The 21,095-nt window shown below is 41.7% G+C and overlaps 1 protein-coding gene across 1 annotated transcript in view; it reads left to right on the top strand.

Moving 5' to 3' along the window:
- The first annotated feature begins 7,223 nt into the window (after positions 1–7,223).
- Positions 7,224–21,095, top strand: part of LOC123506458 (homeobox protein engrailed-1-B-like) — a 92,245-nt gene continuing 78,373 nt past the window's right edge. The window contains 2 exon segments of the mRNA XM_045258565.1: positions 7,224–7,991; positions 7,994–8,101. Of these exon segments, the coding sequence (XP_045114500.1) occupies positions 7,589–7,991; positions 7,994–8,101 (511 nt within the window). The 5' untranslated portion in view covers positions 7,224–7,588.

The raw sequence follows: 21,095 nt of genomic DNA, 5'->3' as shown, positions 1-21,095 counted from the left end.
CACTTCGTCTAATTTCTAACTTTCCTGATGATATTTTACGTTTCTTTTTGATAACTCAGCTGTTTTTTTTTTTTTTTTTTTTTTTTTACAGGTCGTGGCTTATCTATCAATCATTTCGTAGGTGGAAAAGCTGTTGTCTTTTTTTTTTTTTATTTCTATCAGAGTTTTCCATTTTACTTTTTTTTTTTTTATTTTTTAACTTAACTAATATTTCAGGGGTTGATTTTTAACTAATATTTCACACGTTGATTTTTTTTATAATAGTTTTTTTTTCTAACTTTGCTGGTAGTATGTATAAGAAGCTATTGTTTTCTATTTTTTTATTAGTGCTTTCCTTTCAATTTTTTTGTTTAATTTTTGTATATTTTTTAACTTAACTAATATTTTACACGTAGATCTTTTTTTTATAGCAAAGATTTTTTTTAATAATTTCCTGGTAGTATGTAAAAAGAGCTCTTGTTTCCTATTTTTATTAGTGTTTCCATTTCAATTTTTTTTAACTTTTAACTTAACTAATATTTCACACGTTGATTTTTGCTAACTCAGCTTTATTTCCTAACTTTACCGGTAGTGGCTTTGTATTATCAATTATTTTGTATGTATAAAGAGCTGCTGTTTTCTATTTTTTTTTTTTTTTTCAGCGTTTCCTCTTCCTTCTTTTTTTTTTTTTCTTATTGTGTACTTTTTTAACTCTAGTAATATTTCACACGTTGATTTTTTGATAGTTTAGCTTTTTTTTCTAACTTTACCGGTAGTGTCTTGTCTATCAGTTATTTCGTATGTGGAAAGAACTTTTGTGCTTTTATTATTTTTTTCCGTTCTCATTTTTTTTTTCTTTAGATTTTTTTTCTTTTAGTTCGTTTGGCTTTTTTTTATATATAACTTTTCTCTTGTATTGTTTTGTTTATCAATTATTCGTATATAAAAAGATCTTGTGTTTTAATCCCTTTTTATACGTTTTTGTTCATTTTTATTTCGTTTTTTATCTTTTTTATTTTGTTCACTTTCGTGTTCTTCTGGGGAATCGAGCCCTGTGCAGTAGCAAGTGGTGTGTTTACTAGGCAAGTGTTTGAGCCAAAGAGCCACTCGTCTCTTATCTGATTCATAAAACGTTTAGTTACGACATCAAAACACAAGGACGCATACGTACGTACACACACACACACACACACACACACACACACACACACACACACACACACACACACACACACACACACACACACACACACACACACACACACACACACACACACACACACATTTTATACTTTGAATGAAACAATATCACCACCTCACACCCTCTCTCTCTCTCTCTCTCTCTCTCTCTCTCTCTCTCTCTCTGTCTCCCTCCCCTCACCCTAATATCCTCCCCCTCCTCCCCTTTCCCCTTTGGAGGGTCGGGGAGGGAGGAGAGTCAACAGACCGAGCGTGACTTATCATCCTGTTCCCTCACCACCACCACCAGTGTGTGTGTGTGTGTGTGTGTGTGTGTGTGTGTGTGTGTGTGTGTGTGTGTGTGTGTGTGTGTGTGTGTGTGTGTGTGTGTGAAGGGGGGAAAGAAAATTACTTGAGATATTACTACTACTACTCCTTCCTCTGCTACTACTACTGCTACTACTGTTACTACTGCTACTGCGACTCTTACTGCTGCTTCTATGAGGTTTTCTGTTGCTGTTTCTATGATTACAAAACATGATGCGTGTTTACTCTATATAAGGTAAGTTGCTAATGTCCCCGTCACACACCACACACCACCGCCTGTGATCGACAACCTGGTCCTGGTGTGTGTGTGTGTGTGTGTGTGTGTGTGTGTGTGTGTGTGTGTGTGTGTGTGTGTGTGTGTGTGTGTGTGTGTGTGTGTGTGTGTGTGTGTGTGTGTGTGTGTGTGTGTGTGTGTGTGTGTGATGGTTATTGTTGTTGTTATGGTGGTAGCGGTGGTAGTGGTAGTGGTGGTGGTTGGAAAAGATAGTAGTAGTGATGCTTGTAATGCTTGTAACAACAACAACAAATGAAGAAAAGAAAATAACAGTAACAACAACAACAACAACAACAACAACAACAATAAAATATGAGTATAGTGGCCTTTCCTCTCTCCATCTCTGACACCATAAAAAAAAAAAAAAAAAAAAGCCGTGATGGTGAGTGTAGGTGAAAGTTACCTTATCGTTGTGGTGGTGGTGGAGGTGGAGGTGGTGGTGGTGGTGGTGGAGATGAAGGTGAGCGAGCAACAGCCTCAATGTGGGGAGGGAAGGGGACGCAAGCTTGGTGGTGGTGGTGGTGGTGGTGTTGCCATTAGTGTTCGCAACAGACAGGAATTAATCTTCATTGCAGAGATTTTTGATGCATGGCCTGCTAAGGGGAGGTGCTCTGAGCTGCGCCGGTGGGATTGCTGGGGGAGGTGGAAGAGGGGTAGAGCGGATGAGAGTAGGGAGGGGTGGGTTGGTGGTGGGTGGGTGGGTGGGTGGGAATGGAGGTGAGTGTGGTGGTAGTTAATTTCGTTTACCTCTTTCTGTTTTTGTTTTTCGTTGATATTGTTGTCGTTGTTGTTGTTGTTGTTGTTGTTGTTGTTGTTGTTATTGCTGTTGTTGTTGTTGTTGTTGTTGTTGTTGTTGTTGTTGTTGTTGTTGTTGTTGTTGTTGTTGTTGTTGTTGTTGTTGTTGTTGTTGTTGTTGTTGTTGTTGTTGCTGCTGTTGTTATTGTTGTTGTTGTTGTTGTTGCTGCTGTTGTTGTTGTTGTTGTTGTTGTTATTTTTCGCGTTATAATTTCATCTACGTTTCTTGTTGTTGTTTTTTTATTCTTCTGTAGTTATCTACGTTTCTTCTTTTTTTCTGTAGTTATTTCTATGTTCATTTTGTCTTTGTTTATTTGTTTTTCTTTACCTAAATTCCTGCATTTTTCTTTATTTTGTCTCCTTTATTCCCTGTTTCCGTCTACTTCACCTTAGCTTCAATGGTTTCTTTTACATTTTCGTCTGTTTGGTTCGCTATAGTTTGTTTTCATCTATAGACATTTTAACTAATCTATTCAGACAGTATTTTCTATTTTTCTATCTAATACCCTGATTTTCTTATACCATTCCCTTTTTTTTATCCTCCATTCATATTATTTCCTAACAATTTTGTATTTTCTGCTCAATTCTTCTTATTCATCAACATCACCGTGTCAGTCCACGCTTCTTTTTGCAGTTTTAACGTGAGGTAGTTTAGTTTTAAGTGCTACAGACTTCAAGTAAGCAGCATGTGGAGGAGAAGAGCAAATAACAAGACATCCAATAACAACCACTAAATATTACTTTCTATTTTCCTAATGTTGATGCATGAAGGAAGCAGTCTTAGCATGAATTATGAATGTTCCGTTATAGAAGATAAGAGAAGATGAAGGAAAGTAGGAAAGAACAGGAAACTTCACTCAAAGGGAAGATTTTTTGGTTCAAAGATTTCAAGTGTAATGCCAAATTTGACCCCAAAAAAAATTATGATAGAAAGACGTGAAAGATTGTGTGGCCAGAGATGAATTAGTGTGTGTGTGTGTGTGTGTGTGTGTGTGTGTGTGTGTGTGTGTGTGTGTGTGTGTGTGTGTGTGTGTGTGTGTGTGTGTGTGTGTGTGTGTGTGTGTGTGTGTGTGCATGTGTGTGATTTCTATTCGCTTATTTATGATATTGCGCTGTTCCCAATTTAATTTATTTTCCCTTGCCTCAGTTATTCTTCCTCTTTCTCCTTCTCCTTCTCTTCCTCTTCCTCCTCCTTCTCTTTATCTATCCTTCCCTCCGTTGCTTATTTTCTTCTCTCCTCCTTCTCTTCTCGTATGAGGACACTTGAACACTGATGGAGGGAAGAAAGGAGAGGAAAGGAGAGATGGAGGGAGAGGAGGATGGAGTGGAAGCGGGGGAGCATAAATGATAAACGAGAGAGAGAGAGAGAGAGAGAGAGAGAGAGAGAGAGAGAGAGAGAGAGAGAGAGAGAGAGAGAGAGAGAGAGAGAGAGAGAGAGAGAGAGAGAGAGAGAGAGAGAGAGAGAGAGAGAGAGAGAGAGAGAGAGAGAGAGAGCACAATATAATCAACACGTTTTCATATCTATTCTGTTTACTATTTGGTGATTCAATACAGCTTCAGAAACTTACGAAGGGATTAAAATAGTGAAGACTCTGTTATTAATCTTCTAACCTTCATAGACCCTTCCTAATGTTAATAAAATTGTCTAATCACACCCAAAACTCACGGTAAATTAAGCGTCACAGTATTGAAGGAGTTAAGGATATCGACAAAAACAAAACTTAATACAAAATGTTATGGATACAAAAAAAATTGCATCTTAATCATTCAGTTTTTTTCATCCTGACTTTCCTGATGTTTTGAAATCCATTGTTAATCTTCCTCTGTTTGTTGGATTGCAGTTTTAAGCCACCCATACCTTTTACTTTCCCAAACACTATATGAACTGTTTGTACACGGTAATAGGTAATTGGTTTTCAGATAGAGTAGTATATGGAATAGACTCGTTCAGGTTGCTCGTGACGAATAAGGGTGAATTTAAGGACAGTGCAGATATTCGAATGGGTAAGTATTTTATAAACGGAGCTTCACATGTATGTTTGATGATTTCTTGTACCTTTCATTATTTTTTCTGATATTCTCAAGCTCCTCTCACTATCTATCTATTTATCCTTGCATTCATGTTTGGCTTTATATCTCCATGCTCCCATGTTTGTTTTTCCTATCTATACAACATATCTATATATTTTTTTTCTCCTTATGATCTAACTTTCATCATTCCACAAACTTAATTCGTTCAGGGAGCTGTAAATAACCCACCTTCGTCTTGTTTCCATTACTTTTAAAAGGAATGAACCTTTATTGTATCTCTCAGCAACTTTTTCTGGAGGTGAGAATCAAGTGCTTGACAGGATTATAATTGGGCTAAACGTCAACCTTCTACTGGTTTCCCTTATCGAATGACATCAACTTTTATTTATCTTTTTTTTTTTTTGGTGTGTGTGTGTGTGTGTGTGTGTGTGTGTGTGTGTGTGTGTGTGTGTGTGTGTGTGTGTGTGTGTGTGTGATAATCTCTGTTTATCTCCGTGTAAATTGCAGTGAACAGGTTCCAAGACTTGTTTTTTTTTTTCCGGTCATAATATGATGAATTTTTAAACGTGCGTTCGACAAGCCTGGTAAATAATGTGCTCAAAACACTGATATAAGATGCGGAATGAATGGCTACTCTTGCTTAAGTGAATTATCAATGAAAATAAAATACGGCGTTTGACAGATAATCGTTTTTCCTCAAATGATTTAATGCCTCCGTGCCTTATAATCCGCAGACAAGGAAGAATTAAACTGCAACGTGTAATCGCTTGAATAAATTTAGACGAAGCACTATAATGGATATCTTCACAGCTTACAATTTGCTGGAAAAAAGGGGACACACCTCTACCACGCGAGAAAAAAGAGCAGCAGTTAACATCGTCGTCAAATATGTTTACTCTTACTTTCTAAATCATCTACGTATCTTCGCTTAATCCAAACGCGTGATCAGCGGGACGTGGCGGTGAAGCGAGGGTGTTCATCGCTGGAACAAAGGTAAATACGAACCCTAGCTAACGAAAACAGGAGCGCGGTACCCGTAGATTTAATACAGCATGGCAGTTTTCATTTCCCGTAGAATTAAAGATTATACGGTCACAGTTAAGAGTTTAGGAAGATCCCCATAACTATTTCAATGTATCTTAGTGATTCTGTATTTCGTCAAGTCTTCTGATATTACAGGATTCTATAAGTTGTTGAATTTTCAAAGAGAATATAAGGATTACAACTCATTACTGAAAGGAAAAAAAGTCAATAGATAATCAAGATTATAAGAAAAACGTAGCATATTAGAGAGGTTGAAATAGAAGAAAACGACTTTTACCAGTCACCAAGTTATATGAGGAGACTCTAGTGCAATATAGGATTTCAGACAAAAAAAAAAAGTGTTATAAAGAGACTATGAGACTACATGCTTTTATACTGAAGAAAATGCAAAAAACAAAATATAAATTAATACAGAAGAGTACTCCAATCTTCACCGCGACTGTAGGCAATAGAGAAACACGCCTGCCAATCAACACACAAGTCCTACTCTTACATTTTTCTTCATCCGTGGCCGCTGAACGTGAAGAAGGCGGTGATAGATTCAATGGCGCTAACTTAAGTACCTGGCGATGCTATTCCGCTGATTTACGACTCCCGCTTAGACAGTTTCTGGTTGAGGTGGTGACAGCTCGGTTAGCCCAGACACGGACCCGTTAACGTGTCCTGCGGGTGACGGCTGCTATTTTGTACAGGGGTGGTGGTGGTGGTGGTGGTGGTGGTGGTGGTGGTGGTGGTGGTGGTGGTGGTGGAGGAGGAGGAGGAAGGACAGGAGCGGAGACGAATAGCCTGAGTTCTGGAAGAAAGGAAAAGAAAGTTTCATAATAAAGGGTGAGAGAGAGAGAGAGAGAGAGAGAGAGAGAGAGAGAGAGAGAGAGAGAGAGAGAGAGAGAGAGAGAGAGAGAGAGAGAGAGAGAGAGAGAGAGAGAGAGAGAGAGAGAGAGAGAGAGAGACGCACATAGACAGACAAACAAAGAGACATACATACATACAGACAGACAGTAAAAGAGAAGAGAGGGTGCTTGGCGAGGGTGATGAAAGACAGGCGCGGCGGAGGGAAGGAGGAGCCATGCGGGAGGAGCAGGAGGGAGGCTGGGATAGTCCTTCGATAGAGTCCTCGGAGCAAGATCAACAGCGCCGTGTCTGTAGTCAAGTAGGAGTTTTCCTCACCTTCCTCGCGTCTCGCCTCTCCCTCCCGCCCCTGCAGCGACACATCTGGTGGCGGGGACTGCGGGAGGGAGGGGCGGGCCGCTGAGGTCCTCAGTGCTCTTGTTAGCAGCGACACCCTCGATTTATGAGTATGGCGGTGAAAATAGAGACCAATTATGGCCATTATGAAGGTGACAGTGGTGTGTGCGTAGCTCAGCCGCCATCATCTGCCCCACTGTAATCTCGCGGCGGCCACCGAGAAACACTATCTGGCGGTGGGCGGGGCCTGGAAGGTCGCCGCCCCTGGTTGGTCGACCCTCCGCCCCGGTCCCGCCCATTATAAAAGGTCGATTAACGATTGGCGGGTGTCACGTGGTGGGTGCCTGGAGGCGGGGCTGCGCTGCGCAGTGACGTCATCAGTGATTGGTGGGTGGGCCGGGTAATTTGTAGTGTGATCGCCGGCGTTGAGGATGTGTTAGTGGCGGTGATAACAACTCCCCGGGGACGATGGCGCCGCGTGCTGCCCTCCGCTAGTGGCACCGCTGGCCCTCACTCACGCCGCCACCATCATGTATTCCGCCCGCAGGTGCTACTAATTGCTAGGTGCGACTCGGCTCCGACACACCTGGAAAGTGTTGCGTTCCCGCCGGACCAGCATCGTGTGCCGACGGCGGCAGGTCCCCAGCAGGTGGCGGCCGCCCATGGCTGCTGCCCGGCCCCGGGGCTGAGCTGCTCCCGGTGGCCTCCAGGTGCTGCTGACGAGACGGTAATTACCGCAGTGAGTGTAATTAGCGGGTGAACCGCAACGGCGTCATGTGCGAGCCGATGGCCAGCATGGAGCCCTCGCAGCCCACCGACGACGACATCTCCGTCGGGAGCAACTCCCCGATGGTGACTCCGCGCCACGACACCGACGACTCCATGATCGACGTGGACGACAGCGGCGACGGCGGCGCGGGGGACAAGGGGGCGGCGGGGCCCAAGGTGGAGCCGCCGGACCCCGCCATGAGCCCCGGTCCGCCCCGCACCCCGCCCGCCGCCCACCAGGCCAACAATGCCCCGCTGCACCGCGCCCTCAAGTTCTCCATCGATAACATCCTCAAGCCGGACTTCGGGCGGCGGCTCGGCGACAACCTGGAGACGAGCGAGCAACCAGTGGACTTGTCGCGGGTGACGGCCAGGGATCCCAAGGACCCCGTCAGGAACCCTGGGGCGCCGCGCCCGCCCCGACAGGCATGGTGGTAAAGGAGCGCGAAAGCACCGTGGGTGGAACCCTGTGGCCCGCCTGGGTGTACTGCACCCGCTACTCCGACAGACCTTCCGCAGGTGGGTGGTTGTCTGGTCCTCTTCCTCCCCGGGACAGCGGGACACACACACACACACACACACACACACACACACACACACACACACACACACACACACACACACATTTCAATAACTCGATTAACACCTGAGCGCGGGTACATTTCTCTTATAGATATGCTTGTGCGTCTGTGCGTCTGTGTGCATGGCTAGCGGTGAGGACGGCCGCGTACAAAAAGAAACAGAAAACAGTGTGCGGGGCTTCGTTTGTAAATGAGGCGCGGGTTAGAGGTCAGCCGCAACCGCGAAATTTGACGCAACATTTTTTTCCGCAAATAATGGGCGACAGAGGACCCCATCAGGCCACGGAGGGAGACGCGCCCCCTCCTTCCCCAGGCCCCACCCACACCCTTGACCCTTCTCGCATTGTTATTGTGTTTGTTCCGTACGCGTAGTCTAACGCGCTGTGCTGTGGTGTGTGTGTGTGTGTGTGTGTGTTTGCCTTTCTTCTTCCTTTCGTCTTTCTGTCTGCACGTCTGTTTGCCTGCCTGTATGTCTGACTGTCTGTCTGTCTGTCTGTCTGTCTGTCTGTCTGTCTGTCTGTCTGTCTGTCTCTCTCTCTCTCTCTCTCTCTCTCTCTCTCTCTCTCTCTCTTTCAGCCTTTCCCATTTACAATTCACATATTACTAAATCAGAGAGAGAGAGAGAGAGAGAGAGAGAGAGAGAGAGAGAGAGAGAGAGAGAGAGAGAGAGAGAGAGAGAGAGAGAGGTAATCAGAAGTATGTTTTCCTCTCACGGTCCCCTGTTTGTGCTCCGGAGCCGCGTTATTTCAGGGTTATGTTGTCGCCTTTCACGTACTGCAGTATTACAGCTTTTTGCGGCGGAATTTAATAGAGCCATTTCACTTACGGTGGCAGAAGAGGAGGAGGAGGAGGAGGAGGAGGAGGAGGAGGAGGAGGATGTGAAATAGCGAAATGAAGAACTTTTAGAGCTATTTATAACAAAGAAGTGAAAAAAAAGGCTAAAAAAATACAGATAAAAATGAAAGCGAAAAGAAGAGACTGAAAGGAAGATTGATAAAGGATGGGAAAAAAAAAGAAGGAGGAATAGAAGGAAGGATGAAAGAGGAAAGAAGCAGGGACACATGATACAAACGAAAAAAAATAAATAAATAAATAGAAAAAAATATATACCAACATGAGGCGAGACAATTTGGTTACGTAAAATAATTGGATTCGCGTTACGGTCTCGCTAAAATGCATCGTTAAGCAAAAACAAAACAAAACTCATTCTTATATACAGGGGAAGACTCTCTGCTTAGCCCTCTTACTACCATTCGCCCTATCTTTCCTTCGTCATTATCCTCACTGGGACCTATTTTTTTTTTTTTTTTTTTTTGCTTGGACTTAGAGCGACTCGTTCCAAATATCCTACTGGCTGGAGGTCGCAAAATCTACTCCTTTTTATCGCTTTCTTTCGTTCGTTGTTTTTAATGGTATGAATTATTGCATAGTGCAGTGGAAGAGTCAAGTTGCAGGAGCGTAATGCTGGTTACTTCTACACCGAAACAAAAATGCGACTCGTAGACAAAAAGTAGAAAAGGATAAAATCATGAAAAAATAAGCGAAAAGGAAGAGATGAGTAAAATTGATTAATATAAGAGAAGAAAAATCTGAAAAATAAGGCAAAAACATCTAAAATACCATAGGGAAAACACATAGCTTTGCAGTTTTATTAAGATGTGAAGATGCTTAGAAGGGAAGGAAAGGGAAATCTCGTCATGCGCTCTGTAGTAGGAAATTTTTACCAGGAAAGCTTCTAAAACTTGGAAGTGAAGGCAATAAATCTTGTAATTGAAGTTAGAACAAAGAAAAAAAAGAGAGAAAACTGGATCTAGAAAGCGATGGAGGAAAAATACCCTGCAACAACTTTTAATCTGGAAAATCAGGAAAAAAAAATAAACCGGAATTAAAGCAAAGAATAAGGACGAAGTAGGTAAAAAAAAAGAAGAACAATGGTGAGGAAATACCTTATGGTGATGCTTTATTAACAAATCCTCCTTGAGCGTCATTCCTTCCTCCGCTGTCCTGTAAACAAACCCACCTCTTCGCATTCTTCTCAAAGGAAAAACAAATATTCGCCACAGAAAAATGTGAAAATTATGAGGCTCAGATTTTTTGCCAGGTTGAAGTGGGAGTGAAAAAGATGAGTCCACTTTGAATAGATGGCGAATAAAAGAGACTTGAGGCATTTGAAGTGTGTCGTCATTACTTTCAACTTTGATTGCTGTGTTGAATTTTGACTCAAGTTTGCATAAATTTGCTGTTGAGAATTATGATAGCGGTGATGATATTGTTGGTAATGATGATGGTAAAAAAGATAGTAAAACAATAATAATAATAATAATAATAATAATAATAATAATAAGAAGAAGAAGAAGAAGAAGAAGATGACCAAAATGAACAAAATCAAGAATAAGAATAAGAACAATAATAAACAATAACAAGAAGGGCATGATGATGATGATGATGATGATGATGATGATGATGATGATGATGATGATGATGAGCAAGAAGAAAAGCAATATATATAATGCGAACAACATGATGTGAAAATGACAACTGGGAACGCAACACAATTAATAAACTCATACACCATTCTGAAAAAAATACCCTGAAAAATGTACTGGCTTACTCCAACGAAGAGAAACCTGAAGAAGAAAAAAAAATGGATAGAAAAATACAGTAGGAAAAATATTTAAGAGGTTTATACAAATTACATGCATAGAGTTAAATTTTTCTCAATATTTATCTGTCAAAAACAAAATAATCTTAGTAATGAGAGAGAGATTAATGTAAACTTTAAAGAAAACAATCCTCTGCCGATACTTTAGAAAATTAATGAGGGAAAAAGTATGTATAGAGAAAGAAGGAAAGGACTTTTTAAACCTGAAGAGAAGAGAAAGTTAGAATCATAAATACGAAAGAATAGAGAAAAGAAAAGACGGCATAAAAAAAATAGAAAAAAAGGAAAGAAAACGTTATGAATTACAAAAAAAAAAGAGTAAAAACGTTTATTCTTTCAACAAAAAACGACAAACATGAATAAATAAAAAAAAAAGAATAATAAACACAAAAAAATAATAGGTAAACCAGAAAAAAAACAATAAAATAAGCGAAAACAACAAAACCGGATAAAGGAAAATAAGATGATCAAAATAAGAGCAAAAGAAGACAAACGCATAAACAAAAACACAAAAAGAATGGAGAATGAAAAGAAGAAGAAGAAAAGAATAAGAAAAAGGAAGAGGAAAATAAAAAGGAAGAGGAGGAGGAGGAGAATAAGAAAGAGGAAGAGGAGGAGATTGAGAGGAGGAGGAAAAGATTAAGAAAGAGGAAGAGGAGGAGGGAATAAGAAAAAGGAGGAGAATAAGAAAGAGGAAGAAAGGAGAATAAGAAAGGGGAAGAGGACGAGGGAAATAAGAAAAAAGAAGGAGGAGGATAAGAAAGAGGAAGAGAAGGAAGGGAATAAGAAAGAAGAGGAGGAAGGGAATAAGAAAGAAGAGGAGGAAAAGGAGGATAAGAAAGAGAAGGAGGAAGAGAATAAAAAAGGGAAGAAGGAGAAGAATACGAATACGAAAGGAGGAGGAGGAGGAGGAGGAGGAGGAGGAGGAGGAGGAGGAGGAAGAGGAGGAATATAAGAAAGGGAAGGAGGAAGCAATAATACGGAGAATTCTAACACTGATTTGGGGCACGCGTGAAATTCATAAGCTTTCTGAACGTACATTAAGTTTCCCCGCCGCATTAAACCACGAAAAAGAATAATTGAAAGTAGAAAATAAAAAAAAACAATAGAAAATGAGCTAGACTTCCAATCATTTGTTATTATTGAAGTTGTTATTATGATTGTTTTTGTTGTTACTGGTGTTGTGGAGAGAGAGAGAGAGAGAGAGAGAGAGAGAGAGAGAGAGAGAGAGAGAGAGAGAGAGAGAGAGAGAGAGAGAGAGAGAGAGAGAGAGAGATTTTGAGTTTCTATATAAACAAGAAATAAGAAATCAAGCTTTGAAAATTACCCATAAACACACACACACACACACACACACACACACACACACACACACACACACACACACACACACACACACACACACCAATAAAAAAAAAAATACAACCGGAAAAAAAAAAAAAAAATACTCAAAACCCCGAGCATTAAAAAAAACACTCACCGAAAACTCTAAACACGAAATCTCTAAAAAAAAAAGAAAAGAAATGGAAAAGAAAAATATTAATCGCTCAAAAAGAGAAACACCTTGATCAGATAAAAAAAAATAGGGGAGGAGGAGGAGGAGGAGGAGGAGGAGGAGGAGGAGGAGGAGGAGGAGGAGGAGGAGGAGGAGGAGGAGGAAGCACAACCATCTACAAGAACACAAGAGGAGGCCTTCAGTGCCCCTCCTTGCCCCTTGCCCCCCTTCAGAAACCCAATTAGGCGGGGCGGCGGCACCGTTCTTATATATGAAGCAATTAGCAAGACGGTAACGAGCTTATTCGTAAAGGATGGTGCGTAATGAAGCGAATCCTTCACCAGCACCACCTGAGCGCCGCCGGGCCGTGCTTGAGGCGGGAAGGGGACGGGGCCAGGTAGGGGGAGGCTGAGAATGGAAGGGGTGGATTGGGGTGGGGTGGCAGGGGTCACGGCAGGGTAGAGTAGGGGTGCGAGACATAACTCTTCTGGCTTATGAGTGGAAGAAAGAGTATTTGTTCAAGTCGAGAGAGTGATTACCTCCATCTCTCTCTCTCTCTCTCTCTCTCTCTCTCTCTCTCTCTCTCTCTCTCTCTCTGTGTGTGTGTGTGTGTGTGTGTGTGTGTGTGTGTGTGTGTGTGTGTAAATGAACGAACACAAGCTGCTATTTGTCTCAAGTTTTCCTCTTTACGGTGATTGTTTCCAAAGAGTGGTCGGAGGTCCCGCCCGTGGCCGCCCCCTGTGCTGCCCCCGAGGCGGCGCGGCGAGGGGCCCTGCAGTGGTGAGCAAACTGCCAAAATTATGAACCCAGTCGATGTATAAATCAGGCTATAAAAGTAATTACGCTCGTAACGAATAATGTTGATGTGATTGAAGTTATTAAATTTACGACGCCCTGCACTGGATATAAAAAATGCTGTAATACGCGTGGCGAGCGCTGACGTGGGAGTTCTGTGACGTGGGAGAGTGCACCGGAAGGCATTGGGTGTCTGACGGAGGCGGTGACGGCGGCGACGAAATAGACTGCGGGAAATAGGCGATGGGTGGAAGACTCGAGTGAATCTGTAATAGGTTCCCGAATTCCAATTAGATTTTACTTTTTCAGCATCACATTCAATACTTCCCTAATTTTTCAATGGTTTGATTTATAGTTAGTTAGATTGAGGGGTCAGTTAGGTTAGATAAGGTAGGTTAGATTCGGTTAGATGAATTACTATCAAAGATTACTATGAAACTGTGTTGGCGGGAATAATATACACCGGTGGAATGTCCTTATAAACAAACACATCATTAGACACACTCAATCCACCAAACACTCAGTAATACACAAGAACAAGAACACGGACTAAAGACATGAGACAATGAACCATAAACACAAGAGTAGCGTGAAGTGATACAAGGAAACACTACAATGAGACGCAAGCAACAAGCGGAGACAATGCGATAATTTCAGCGACAAGACCACAAGACAGGCAATGCAGGAAGCTTAGATCTTCCCTCAGGCACCAATGAAGACCCCCGGTAATTATTCACTCACCGGCCACATTAACAGAAGCGATCCCAGCGAAGGACGACAGTAGCAACAATCCGAAAAGAAATTAAGTCCTTTATAAATTACCACATATATTCAGGTAAATACCATAATTACTAGGGGTTAATGACATACTAAGTCGTTGATATGTACGTACACCATTCCTTTCACGGTGGCTTGGGCTGCGTCACGATGCCAGACACACACACACACACACACACACACACACACACACACACACACACACACACACACACACACACACACACACACACACACACACACACACACACACACTAGAGACGGAGGAAAGAAAGAGCGAGGTGATAAAATAAAGGTAGAAAACACAATTACCTACCCGTCACGAGGATCCATCTTGTGTTCCAGCTTAGAGTGCAAGACGATCAATATTCCCCCCCAAACAGCCACCGGTGACAGCACACATCACCGCACCCATTCACAGCGACACACACATCCCGTCCGCCCCTGCCTCCCTGCCGCCTTTCCTACTCCATCAACACAGAAAACGGTACACTTACGCTGCCTCAAACTCCGACGCTACTCATTCAAGTGCTTAATTGGCAGCGAAATTAACTGAAATGAACTGAGAGGAACTGAAATCGACCAGAATGGACTGAAATGCTTAATTGGTGTCTATTTATCGGTTCATTCAGTTAACGTTCACTCTGTTTGAGGTGCATGGACTAAGTTTGGTGATTATGATCGGTACGTACCTGAAATTCTACCTGTTTGTGTCAGGTGGGTGGAAATGTGCGTGTTTGTACTGTCTCTCTTCTTCATTTCATTTGGGAGTGTTTTTTTTTTAATTCGAAAATGAGGATAAATCTATTCTTCGTTTAATTTAATAGTTAATACAATTTTCTTTTTGTTTTATTTAATGAATGTGCAAAACTTCGGTTCACGAAATCTCAGTAAATGTATCTGTTTAAATGAGAAAGTCAGTTTTGGTTAGAAATAAAATAATGCACATATTTCATTTCGATTAAATAAAGGAAACGTGAGGCTTTTTACAAGATTACGAGAACAAAGATTTATTTTCAGTTCGGTTACAGAAATAATAACGGTCATTCTTCCTATTCACCAATAAAAGTGTTCGTGAAATTGTTCAGTACAGTTAAGAAACACAATATCTCCTTTTCGGTCAGGAGAGAAAACTTGCGCCTTTCAGATGAGAAAAGAAGACAGACACTCAGTCACCAGGCTATTAGTACTGAGTCAATAGGGCGCTTTAAAAGATAATTAGATCGATATATGGACGAGGATGATAGGTAGAAATAGGTAGGTATATATTTCATAGAGGCACTGTCACTTGTAGGACTGATGCCTTCTTGTAGCTTCACTCATTTTATTATGTCCGTCTGTTAAGATTGATTTCCATATTCGGTTTAAAAATTTAGGACCACTCTTCCTACTCGGCTGTGAGAACAGTGAAATCTTACTATACGGTTAAGAAAGTCTGCACAAATCTTCCAATTTGGTTAAGAGAGTACACATAAATTTTCTTATTTGAGTGAAGGAATTAAGATCGACTTTCTTTTTCGGTCTTAAAGAATAAACAAGTTAACCTTTCTCTTTTGCTAAGACAGCACTAGTGAAAAGCTTCCAGTGCAATTAAAAAAGTGCGCCCAAACCTCCATTTCGATAAGGAAAGAAAATATACTCATTAGTACGCGGTAAGAAACAACTCACATCGCCAAAAATATGTTTGAAATCTTTATAAGCCCGTACAAGAAAGCGGTTGACCAAAATAATATATATTTTCCCATTTATAACCTGTATGAAGTTTTGGCGGTCTCGGAGTGATAAGTGACAGGAGAGATGTGCCAAATGTTACGGAAAGGGTTAGAGAAGAAAAATTACCTATATTTCTCATTTTATTAAAAAAAACAAGGGTAAAGCTCGGCAAATACGCACACACAAACCTTTCATTTCGTTCATGAAAGGCGAGGGAGCTTTTCCTAATGTAGCGAGGGAGTGAGAGCAAGCCAAGGCCAGACGCTCATCACGGGAGTCATCACCAGATCATTCAGTATTAAGAACACGCCACCCACAATGAATCCCTGATCGTCCCTTTATCTGTCCGGAGAATCTTGTTTAGGGCTTCACTATAAATATTAATTGATATTCTCTACTTTGTCATCACTTCCCCAATATCATGACTCCTTTATTACCCCTTCCTTTTATTTATCCTCCTCCCTCATTCCCCGATCCCTTCCTCTTAATCCCCCGCCTACGTGTCCTCTTGTTAATCCTCTTTCTCTTCGTCATCGCCATCATCACGGCCGCCGCTGGTCACTGGTAGGACAAAAGCTTCCCCATTTAACACTGTCATGCGGCCGGGACGAGGCGCTGCTAAAAACAGGCCCTTTAGCGGAAAAGGTTAGGCCCCCAAGGCTCAAGGGAACCTCATTAAAAGCCCCCGAACCTCCTCCCTCGTTAGTTCATCCATTTTTCCCTTGTTTTACGCACTCCGTCTCTTCTATTTTCACTCCCCCTTCGTTCCTCTCACCTGGTTCTCCTTCTCTTCAGTAACGGGAGGAGCAGAAGGTGAATGAGAAGAGGTGTGTGTGTCCAGATTCACGCCAAAGGAACCGCACGAGTATTTGGGAATGTTTGTAAAGTGAGCGATGGATTTCGGATACGATGCGCCGTGCGGTTGGGAGTCCTCGTTGGCAGTCTTCGTGCGGATAATTACGGTTACAGATAACATTACGAAAGCTACAGTGACGATTCGTTAAAATGCCGCTTGTCTGTCGCCTCTTCTTGCCCGTCTTCCTCTTCCTCCTCATTCGTTCTCCCTCTCCTCCTCTTCCTCTTCCTCTTCCTCCTTCGTCTTAGTTATTTTCAGAGTTTTTGCCTTCTTTACACATCTCATTATCTTCGCCTTCTTCAGGATAGCAAGTTTTCGCCTTAATGGCTTTGTGTTTTTGTTCGTTTATATATTTTGTTCCCTCGCTTTCAAATTCTGTCTCTTTTACGGGTCCAGCTTTTGTTTGTGTAATTACATGCAATTTACTGTACTTAGTTATTCACAGTTTTCATCGATTGTCTGGTTTTTCACTCTCTCTCTCTCTCTCTCTCTCTCTCTAGCACAATCCAATAAAAATTCAATAATATAAAGTTCAGAAAAAGGAGAACAAAAGTCAATGAGGAACTGGAGTGTAACTGAATATATAAAGGAGGAACGATGAAGAGGAAAACATAGCAATTAGCAGCGAGTGGCGATTAATGAAGCATACACAATGAGGCGAAAAACAATTACATGTCGGTTAAAAAAGAAGAATCGAGTCCCTCAAAGAAAACAAGAACAAAAATCGAAAAACAAACACACTGAGCAAATTTGTAAGAGGTTTTTCGAAGGTAGCGGGTAAACATGTGACTTTTTAACCGAACTTTTAATTTTAACACTTGAATCCTAAACTTTCTCCTCCCACTTCCTCCCACACTAAGTCCCTCTCGTGGTCTCCCAGATACGCTGACTTTTCACTCATTCATCGTCAGTGAGTGAGTGACTGAATGGGTGAGTCTGAACGGGTAATAGATTGAGTAAAAGGGTGAATGAATGAGTGAGTGAGTGAGTGAGTGAGTGAGTGAAAGGGTGAATAAATGAGTGAGTGAGTGAGTGAGTGAGTGAAAGGGTGAATAAATGAGTGAGTGAGTGAGTGAACGGGTGAAAGAGTGAATAAGTGAGTGAGTGAGTGAGCGATTGACAAACTAACTAACTAACTGACTGACTGACTGACTATGAAAAAGAAACAAGAGTAGCCCATCATTTTTTACACCCCAATCAATATATCGATCATCTTTATCACGAAAAAATAAACAAAACAACCATAACCTTATTTGTTTCCCCACAAATTGGATCCACCCACTTTTTACTTTATATCCTCGTGACGTCACGCACCTCGACATCGCCTGACGCTTCTGATTGGGTCCTACTCGTGACGTCACCAATTTCCCCACTAGCGATTGGTCGAGGATAGAATGACCTCATCTCATGCATAATCAGGTGGTAATGACGGATAATTATGGCGTTAACGGGTCGCTTTCGATAATCACAGCCATTTTAAGGCGGGAAGGGAGGGCGGCAAGATGGAGGTGTATAAAATGAGGCTGGAAAGTGTGCTAAAGGTTTAAAGTGAGGCTGGGAAGAGGGATGAAAGTGTTAAGTGAGGTGTAAGTGCAGTAAAAGTGGGAGGTGCAAAGTGAGTGAAGTGCGGAAGTGCAGGTTATGGCGAGTGAGCGTAGCGTGACGAAGTGTTGTGGTGTCGTGATAAAGTTTTGTAAAGTGTTGTAAAGTGAGGAGCGTTCGTGTTTATGATATACATCTATAAAAGCGAATGAATCATATACACTATTTCTTTATTTCTTCGTGTGTGTGAAGGATACTAACCATAGACAACAACAACAACAACAACAAAAACTGTAAAATAACCAGCGAGTGAGATGTAAAGGGAGATATTTATATTTTTTACGACAATGTGAAGAAATTAAGACACATCCTTTATGAGAAACATCTATTTTTCTTATACTTCTCTCAGTTTTCTCCTGTCGTGCATAAATCCCTCCCTTCTATACAATATTTTCTCTTCCCCCGCGTGAAATATTGTGTCGTAAAGATGATTTAGTCGCTAATTACTCTTAAAGAAGCAGAAGGCGGAAGAGAGGAAGTTGCAGGTCCACGTGTAGCTACGGAAAAAAGTCACACACACACACACACACACACACACACACACACACACACACACACACACACACACACACAGACACAATAAAAACATCAATCAAAACAGAAATCGTAATGAAAACACCCAGAAACATTAAACCAGACCACAAGTGCTAAATATACGAAGAAAAGACACAATTCCCTTGAAAATACAACTGACTTTTAAATCAATAGAAGTTAATAAGAACATATGTAGTATTAGATTTATTGTATTTAACTACAGGCGATACTAAGCTATTAATACTGTAGTGAAATAGGAGGAGGAGGAGGAGGAGGAGGAGGAGGAGGAGGAGGAGGAGGAGGAGGAGGAGGAGGAGGAGGAGGAGGAAGGAGGTAAGGAGGCCGTGCCATACATAGGTGGCTACTTAACTCTGATTGAGAGGGACAGAGTGTGTGGACGAAAGGAGGAAGGGAGGGAAGGATGGAGAGAAAGAGGGAGGAAGGTGATCCGGAGTATTGGCCCTGGAGGAGTGGACGGAAAGGAGGAAAGAGGAGGGAGAATTGGTTAGTAAGAGGAGGAGAGAAAGGAGGAGGTAAGGGAGGAAATGAGAAAGGTGGTGAGGGGAGAGTGAAAAATGGGAGAAGGAAGGAAAAGGGCAAGAGAGGGAGGGAGGGAGAGGGAGAGAGATGGTGTGAGGAAGGAAGGGAGGAAATGGAGGCAAGGAAGGAGGGGGAGAGAAACAACTTTTGCCAATATTGGACAACAAGGGCTGGGAAGAATTAACAATTTCTGGAGCGTAAAAAAGATTGTCTGGAGAATAAAATAAAGGATAATTAGCAAGTGAAAAGATTGAGAAAATGCAGCGAGGAAGAGGAGGAAGAGGAAGGGGAAGAGCATGAAGAAGAAAAATAGATGTTAAATCTTACTTATGAAAAAGCTAAAGTAAATAATAAAATCATAAAGAGAGAAAATACTTAGCGAATAATAAATATAAGCTTTATTAAATACTAAACTTGTGGATGAGAAAACACAGGAAATGAGAGAGAGAGAGAGAGAGAGAGAGAGAGAGAGAGAGAGAGAGAGAGAGAGAGAGAGAGAGAGAGAGAGAGAGAGAGAGAGAGAGAGAGAGAGAGAGAGAGAGAGAGAGAGAGAGAGAGAGAGAGAGAGAGAGAGAGAGAGAGAGAGAGATCAGAGAACGAGAGAAGAGAAATGCAGAGAAAATGAAGAGAATAAAAATCAAAACGAGGAAGACAAGAATTAATAACACTAACAACAGTAGTAGTAGTAGTAGTAGTAGTAGTAGTAGTAGTAGTAGTAGTAGTAGTAGTAGTAGTAGTAGTAGTAGTAGTAGTAGTAGTAGTAGTAGCAAAAGATTAAATTACTTGGATTACATCAGAAGGCAATAAAATAAAACAGAAAGAAAGACAAGAAGTAATTTACGAATAGCAGTAAGAGAGAGAGAGAGAGAGAGAGAGAGAGAGAGAGAGAGAGAGAGAGAGAGAGAGAGAGAGAGAGAGAGAGAGAGAGAGAGAGAGAGAGAGAGAGAGAGAGAGAGACAGACAGAGAGACAGACAGACAGAGACAGAGACACAGACATAGAGACAGAGACAGACATAGAGACAGAGACAGACACGAAAACAGAGATAGACAGACAAACAGAGACAGACAGACAGAAACAGATACGGAACATGAGTATTGGCAAAGTCACACCACACACCACACACCACAGCATACACCACACACACACCACCTGGAACATCGCGTCCACAGGTGAGTTAATTGATTGAGGTCACGCTGCCGGTGCAAATGACAGAGCTGGACGATATACAACTCAATTCCGGGGACACACCTACGCGGGTCCGCCACTCCCTAATTTTGTCACCTGGATGAAGCTCCGCGTGAAGACAGGTGGCCAAACGACAGGTGAATAAAGAAGGGGGAGGATAAGAAGGGAGCATTAAAGAGGGGAAAGAGAAAAGGAATATGACTAAGGTAAAGAATGCGGAAGGAAACACGAGAAGGGGAACAGAGGAAGTGAAGGTAAGGAAGGGTGGAAAAGGAGGAAAGGTAAGAAAGAGACGTAAGAAGGGGGGAATAAAGTAATTAGAGATATGTAAGGAATAAAAGGTGAAAATTAGAGGAAAGAAGAACCAAAAAGATAAAAAGTACCATAAAAAAGGACAAATTACTTTAAAGGAGAAGGAAAAACCCAAGAAAATATTTAATACAAAGGACATTAAAAACGAAAGACCGACAAAGAGAAATAGACAAGAAATAGTAAAGATGGATGGGAAGGGGAGGGGAAAAGAGGGGAAAGACAAGACAGGTGACAGGGAGACCGAAAGGGGGGGAGGAGACACGAAACGAAAGAAGAGGGGAGACAGACAACACAGGAGAGGGGAGACAGGTGGTAAGGGGAAGGAAAGACAGGTGACAGGAGGGAGGGAAGAGCAGGTGGCAGACAGGTAGATGTAAATAAATAACTTCAAAGATAACAAAAAAAAAAAAAAGAACAAAAAAGAATATACGAGAAAGCAATATACTTCAAAACTTCTTA

The sequence above is a fragment of the Portunus trituberculatus genome, chromosome 20 (genome assembly GCF_017591435.1).
Source record: "Portunus trituberculatus isolate SZX2019 chromosome 20, ASM1759143v1, whole genome shotgun sequence".
Classification (NCBI taxonomy): Eukaryota; Metazoa; Arthropoda; class Malacostraca; order Decapoda; family Portunidae; genus Portunus; species Portunus trituberculatus.
Note: the sequence above shows the minus strand (reverse complement) of the source record. Positions and strands in the feature narration are given on the sequence as shown.